Source organism: Cydia strobilella, chromosome 12, assembly GCF_947568885.1.
Source record: "Cydia strobilella chromosome 12, ilCydStro3.1, whole genome shotgun sequence".
NCBI classification, from domain to species: Eukaryota; Metazoa; Arthropoda; class Insecta; order Lepidoptera; family Tortricidae; genus Cydia; species Cydia strobilella.
The window spans coordinates 13,958,213-13,965,702 of NC_086052.1; the positions used below are offsets into that span (position 1 = coordinate 13,958,213).

At 38.5% G+C, this 7,490-nt stretch overlaps 1 protein-coding gene across 1 annotated transcript in view; it reads right to left on the reverse strand.

Annotated features, from left to right (window-relative positions):
• LOC134746225 (uncharacterized) overlaps positions 1 to 7,133 on the reverse strand; it is a 202,362-nt gene extending 195,229 nt beyond the window's left edge. Inside the window, exon 1 of the mRNA XM_063680552.1 lies at positions 6,778 to 7,133. Coding sequence (XP_063536622.1) covers positions 6,778 to 6,886 — 109 coding nt within the window. The 5' untranslated portion in view covers positions 6,887 to 7,133. The remainder of the gene's footprint in view (positions 1 to 6,777) is intronic.
• Between the last annotated feature and the right edge of the window lie 357 nt (positions 7,134 to 7,490).

A 7,490-nucleotide genomic window follows, 5' to 3' on the forward strand; every position in this document is an offset into this window, starting at 1 on the left:
TAAAGCTGATCTTATTTCGAAATTTCGGGTTAAAAGAACATTCTGTGCATATCTATATCTACATTTCACGCATTAAAAGCACTTTTAGGACTTCCCTTACCGGGATTCGATCCCAAGACCTCCAGCATCGTTCATCGGAGGCTGATTAAAAAAAATAAAAAATATCAAAGCTATGACTATAATACATAAAATTCTGTAAAAATATTTTCCATAATGTCAATATCCAGGGAGGAAAATGAGGACTACGTTTGTATGGAGAATCAATCATCCCCTTTCCTCTTAACAATGTAGCAATGTCGACAATATGACGACACCAAAACTGCTTCAAATAAACCCTGTTATGTTCACCATGCGACATACATCATACATACATTCAGGACAAGAGCCTGTCCCTGTAACGCCTACAGACAACCCACATCCGATAGTATAGAATTCGGTGACCCGCCATGTCACTGAATATTTATCAGGGGCTGCGTAGGGTCGCCACGTGCTCCTGACAGCCGTGTATAATCCGTTCTATTATTGGCATAAATGTAGGTGTATGCAAAATAAACACTTTTAGAGTACGTCTTAGGTAACTTTGCACCTAGTTAAATAGATCAAAGTGAGGAAGTGTCATTAAATACGTCATATTTTCGTAGATATTTGACGATAAAGATGACCTTTCCACGCTTTGTCAATGCAAATGCCCCAAAACGCAGTTAGTTTGGTCAGACTCTATTCATGTTGTACTTTTACGCAAACTTTACCTTTTTAGATACATATAAGTCATAAAACTATCATATTTCCTTTGGGCTCTTGCAAATTAAGCCCGCTTCCTCACTTGGCGGCGCGGTATTGGTGCAGAATCGCGGGCGCGAGGCGCCCTAAATCGTTATTTAATCTAAGCAAAGTACTAAATAAAACATATTACCCCCACTGACTACTTCATCTCGGAAGGCATATGATAGATATTTATGACATCCTGGCCCGTTGACGCGTTTAACGAACCGCTTCAGGGCAAACTATAACTCACGATAATCAATGTTTATTGCTAGCAACTGGGCAGTTTTTACGCTATATATGACCTAGTGTCTTGGCGATGTTAATACTAATTCGTTTTGGTTCAACTAGAAGCAATTTTCTGGTGCTACAAGTTACGTATGAATCATACAATCTAAATTCAATGTCGCCAAAATTGTGACGCGTTTAGGTGCCCTGTAAGTAGGTGCCTGTAAGTAGGTAGAAGGTTTCTAAACAGTCCCAAAAGGAAAGTAAAATTCTTGCGGGATACAGTTCTTTTGTACCTAATTAAATACTTAAGATATTATTGAAATGTTTTAAGTTTTCTTTTTTTTAGCTGACAAAATATAGATTTTTTTTTTATAATTTAGAAGCCTTAAATTGAATTTGTATAGATAAATCATGTACTCAATCTCCCTTTTACCTTACGTACACCCAGCCGTGCAGCCGCAAAATTTCATGATCACTTTATTAATGAATTCATTCATAATGTGGCTATGCACTTATGCAGTTCGCTGTAGGATCATGCAGGTCCCATGCCAGTACATGCCGATGCCGTTGAGATTTAAATATGTTATATAACATGATATTATAATGATTTTTACAGTACATATGGTGCTACTTTCTCGCACTAGTGCGTAAGAGAGCACTTTTCGTGAATATGTCGAAAGTTTAAAGGGCTATAATGATGTACTGTAAAACGTTGTACGATACACGTGCGAACAGGTAATTCGCAACTCGTGTCGATTTAAAACACTCCCTGCGGTCGTGTTTTAATTTATCGCCACTCGTTTCGGATTTCCTCTTTTCCGCACTTGTATCGTAAATTTAATAACTATTAGGGTTCCGTACCCAAAGGGTAAAAAACGGGACCCTATTACTAAGACTCCGCTGTCTGTCTGTCCGCCTGTCACCAGGCTTTATCTCATCAACCGTGATAGCTAGACAGTTGAAATTTTCACAGATGACTTATTTCTGTTGCCGCTATAACAACAAATACTAAAAACAGAACAAAATAAATATTTACGTTATCCCATACAACAAACGTAATTTTTTTCGCCGTTTTTTGCGTAATGGTACGGAACCCTTCGTGCGCGAGTCCGACTCCCACTCGCATTTATTAATATTTCAGGGTAACTTTTAATTAGAGAAGGAAATATCCTAACGGCAGTGACAATGATGGCGCCCCTAGTCAACGCCGCGACTAGCCTCCCAATGAGCCACTTCCGTGGTTACTGGTTCCTTGTGCTATTGTTTTTCATTTTAAAGGTTACATTCATTATTAGTTAATATATTTTATTGTTCAACATTTAAAAAACAAGTAATGTATAAAAGAGAAAAACAGGACATATGAAAGCATTTTTGCCCAAGCTGAAATGAAGACCTTCACTTCACTCGGTCAATAAATAAATAAATAAAACCGGCCAAGTGCGAGTCGGACTCGCGCACCGAGGGTTTCGTACATTACATAATTTTTACAATGTATTTTTATGTGAAACGTGAGTGAAAGGTAAATTGCCGTTTACGATTTATGACGTATTAAAAAAAAAAACTACTTACTAGATCTGTACATCATATATTTTTTTCAGTTTTATCATTCTCTTATTTTAGAAATTACAGGGGGGGGGACACATTTTACCACTTTGGAAGTGTCTCTCGCGCAAATTCAGTTTAGAAAAAAATCATATTAGAAACCTCAATATCATTTTTGAAGACCTATCCATAGATACCCCACACGTATGGGTTTGATGAAAAAAAAAATTGAGTTTCAGTTCCAAGTATGGGGAACCCCCGAAATTTATTGTTTTGTTTTTATATTTGTGTGAAAATCTTAATGCGGTTCACAGAATACATCTACTTACCAAGTTTCAACAGTATATAGTTCTTATAGTTTCAGAGAAAAGTGGCTGTGACATACGGACGGACAGACAGACAGACGGACATGACGAATCTATAAGGGTTCCGTTTTCTGCGATTTGGCTACGGAACCCTAATAGACGATTGAATTTCTTCTTCCTCCTGCCCTTATCCCACGATATGTGGGGTCGGCACAACATGTTTTTGTGTTATTCTCCTCTATCTTTCGTCACCTCAGCCCTCGCTCCTTTCTTGACGATTGAATCTTACGCAGATTTTAGTATTTAGTACCCTATTCTTATGTTATAATAAGTACTACTGTCAAAGCATTTTCGCGCGACATGTTTCGGAGAGCTTTTTGAAAGATCTAACTTCACATGCAACGTTAGTGCTTGAAAATGGCTAGGTCTCAATTTGAAGTTAAATCTTTCAAGAATAGTGATTTCATGTGGATTTCATAAATTTGATAATAGCCAATTCCCGCGAGACGCGGCTACAGACCTACCTATTTATTAGCAACAAATCAACAATCAAACATCTGTTTCTAAGATATTGTTAACCACCAATTAGGTCAATTTTTATTCGTTATGAATAAAAATCTACCTAATTGGTTTTGTTCACACGCAGACGTCAGCCTCATGACATATGTAGGTAGTATAAATAATATAATGTGGCCAAGTGGCCAATTAACATCAATTACTTGTAATCGGTATGGATATTAGTTATTCTTTGTGGAAGCGATAGTGTAATGTCGGCTGTACACACTCGTCGAGAGCCTGCCGCCGAGTCTCGCCACCGCTCCGATCCAATCGGAGAAGTGCGAGACGAGATGGAGACGAGACAAGGAAGAGCAAGACGAGTAGGGAGCAGCATACATGTACACACTCGTTCTCGGCCTGTCTCGGGGTCTCTCGACGAGTGTGTACAGCCCGCATTACAAAGAAGAAATTAGTTTCATACCTTATTCGTCGGTGGTGAGGGCCTATTTTCATCAGTACCTATTTTTTACACTGAGGACACGCCTAATAACTTAAAAAATAATCTTCATTTGATTGTTAATATTAAATGTTGAGATTTAAAAATTTATGGCTGATAATACAATTAGGTAGGTATTTAGCCCAACGACGAAGGCACAAAAGACAATGCAAATAAATTTTTAGTCAAAATAATATCAACAGCAACGCCAAAGAAAATCAAAAGTATCTTGTATCACCTGTTCCTGAAAATTTTAAGAAAAAGAAGAATCCCAATGTCTTCCTTTCCTTCAATTTTTTAGGGTTCCGTACTCAAAGGGTAAAAACGGGACCCTATTACTAAGACTCCGCTGTCCGTCTGTCTGTCACCACTCACCAGGCAGTATCTCATGAACCGTGATAGCTAGACAGTTGAAATTTTCACATATGAATTCCTGTTGCCGCTATAACAACAAATACTAAAAACTCGCACTTGGCCGGTTTCTTTTTTATTACAGGAACAGAAGATTCATTTATTTTTGAGCTAGCAATAATTGGAATGTTTAAAATATAATTATTTTGAGGTTATCTTAAATTGCGACTTGCGAGTTTGCGACACATATTGATGTTTCATGTCATGGGACTTTTAATGGAGTTGGCAAATAAATAGTGTCCGGCCGAAACCGGATTTTTTGCCGAAACCGTAACTGAAGATGCGGCGTTGCTAACCTTCGGCCTAAACATGAGTTATATGCCGAGACCGAGACGGCCGAACTACCGAAAGTACAGTTCGGCGCGGCTAAAAGGTTAGGCTGTTTTTTTGCAAAAACCGAACCTACGGCCGAAACATGATTTTTATGTCGTAACTTGCCGAAACCGAAACTTCGATCGGCCACTGCAAATAAAATAAATAAATATACCAAACGTACCTACTTTTTAGGGTTCCGCACCCAAAGGGTAAAAACGGGACCCTATTACTAAGACTCCGCTGTCCGCCTGTCTGTCCTACAATACCTAGGGCTCCGCAAAGCCTCTGTAGGAGCTCCGCGAGAAAAAAATAAAAACCAGCTCTTCTATGTCTGGTCCACAGCTCAATGGCGACGAACGATTTTTTTTTAATTTGGGGCTCCGTCAAGTAAATATTTCGCTTTCTAAAAGGGTTCCGTCACCAAAAAAGTTCGAGAACCGCTGGCCTAATGAATAGGTTTACCTAGGTAGGAAGGTACCTGGGCTTAGGTATTGCTAGTATTAATTGTTAATGCTGTTATTGAATTGCCGTCTTCAATAAAATTGCTCCTAGGGAATTTTGCTACACACAAGTAACTTTGTCATGTTGACCATTGTATTTTTAATAATGAGGTTTTCAATTACATAGTTTACAATTAAAAACATATCATCACAGTACAGTCAGCGTCAAAAGTAGATATCAGACTATGCGTCAAAAAAGAGCCTACAATTCTCTGAAAATTTGACAAAAAGATAAAGGGGCCCACTGACTATCCGTCCGCCGGACGATATCGGCCTGTCAGTTAGAACAAAAATTTGACAGTTCCGAACAACTGACAGGTCGATATCGTCCGGCGGACTGATAGTCAGTGGGCCCCTTAGTATGCCTAGATATTTCTATAGAGTAATATACTCGTAGAACACTTCAACTGTTGCAGATACTGCAAAGCGAAATATCGAGATATAGGTACCTATTTCTATTTGGAACAGTAATCGAAGGTGGCAGTCGTGGCAGATAGGTTTTTGGCGCGTTGTGTTATAGCAAAGATAGATATAACTCCGTAATAGATGGATACAGTCTAAGGAAAAAACGTGCCTCGAAAATCACGAAAATTTGATTCTCGTTCAGAGGGCGCTACTAGTTTTGGCCTACAGTCGTATAGATGGCGTTGACGGTTTCGTTTGTTATTTAACAATTTTAACGCATATCAGTGAAAGAACATGGGTCAAAATCATAAAAATAATTAATGCAAATAAAAAACATTATTTATCTATATTTAAATACATTCTATCGTATTTTTATAAATCTTCATTTTTAGTTTTAAAGTGTGTCGACAGATGGCAGTGAATTTACTGGGGTTAAAAAAATTACTATGACAGTACCGCTCTAGTATAAGTTACTCTATGGTTATAGGTACGCTACTAGTGCTACTACTGATGCTGACTTGGAGTACTTAAGTACTTAATAGTTCTTCTGTTGCATAGGGGTAGGACTAAACATTTAATCTACCTTCCTATCTAATAGGTAGTAGGTAGGTACTCATACCTATTAGCTATAGACATCAGCTGATTGAAAATTAATCCTTATGCGTTACTTTATTTTATAGTTTCTAGTTTTTATACAGTGTCATCTAAGTGCATGTTTTCTTTTTTGATACCTAATCGCAAATGTTATATTTTCGTTGGCACCTTCGTTGCCATCATCCGTCATCGTCTATATTGTGGGTGCAGCAAAAACCTTAAAATGTTATTAATAGTATAATGGTTTTTCTTCTCCCTTAGTGGTTAAGATCTTAAATTCACTATGACTTAGTGAACTTAGTCAAATATCCACCTTTCATAATATTTGCAACATTTTCCATTTAATAATAATTATACTTACGTGAGTAATTGAGTATAGACCCGATATTACAACAACGATCATAACATAAATATAATATTATTTATTGAGGTAATTTAATTGCGAACCAGTTGCCCGCAAAATATATTAGCAAAAGTAGACCTTAATTGAAAGTAATAATTCTCGTTATAAAAATAGTCTGCATGATTATTATACAACATACTTTGTCAGGTAATACCTACTTTGTCAGGTAATACCTACTTTGTCAGGTAATACCTACTTTGTCAGGTAATACCTACTTTGTCAGGTAATACCTACTTTGTCAGGTAATACCTACTTTGCCAATTATTGTACTTGGACCGAATTCTTATTGGAAAAACAGCTCTTGAGAAATCTTACCTTTTAGGTATTTCCAGAGCGATTCCTCCGCTGCTGTTATATTCCTCAGTTTGTCGGTAAAACAAAAACGTCCCGTAGCCACCAATAGATCACTTTCCACTGTCCACATACACTGTCCTGTCCGTTATCAATCAATGTCAATAGCGCAAAAAAGTGCGTTAGAATGCAGCGTTTTTCCCTTTTGTTTGATTGGTCGTTTCGACGCGGACAATGTTATCGGCAGTCAAAAGTCAGGCACTTATCAGCAACGCAGTTAAGCATGCGCACGTGGGTCGGTCCGAGTGGCTGAAAACGCAATCCAACACAACCTCAGCTCGCCAAACAGACGGGCCGACTGAACATGAACAACACTGAGTCACATCCACACGCACACCTCGCCGCTCAACAGGTGAAAACGCCGCTGTGTTGGTGTCAAGTGAACTCGTATACGACCTGAACTCGTGTGGAGGTTACCCAGGTGAACCGGCGCGGGTGTGTGGGTGAACCATTTTATTCGTGTTGGACAGATTTATTATTACCGGTATGCGTATGTGTGAGTGCCGTCCACAGGTTGTCGGTGTATGTGCTGTGTGTAGACGTGCGGTCACATGTCACTCGCGCTTGTGTGCTGCCTACCTGTTGTGCCCCCGCAACTTATTAGTTTTGTACTTCTTTTAGGGCTGCACTGGAAGATGTATTATCCTTTAAGACATTCATTTCTTTTGTTAAATGTT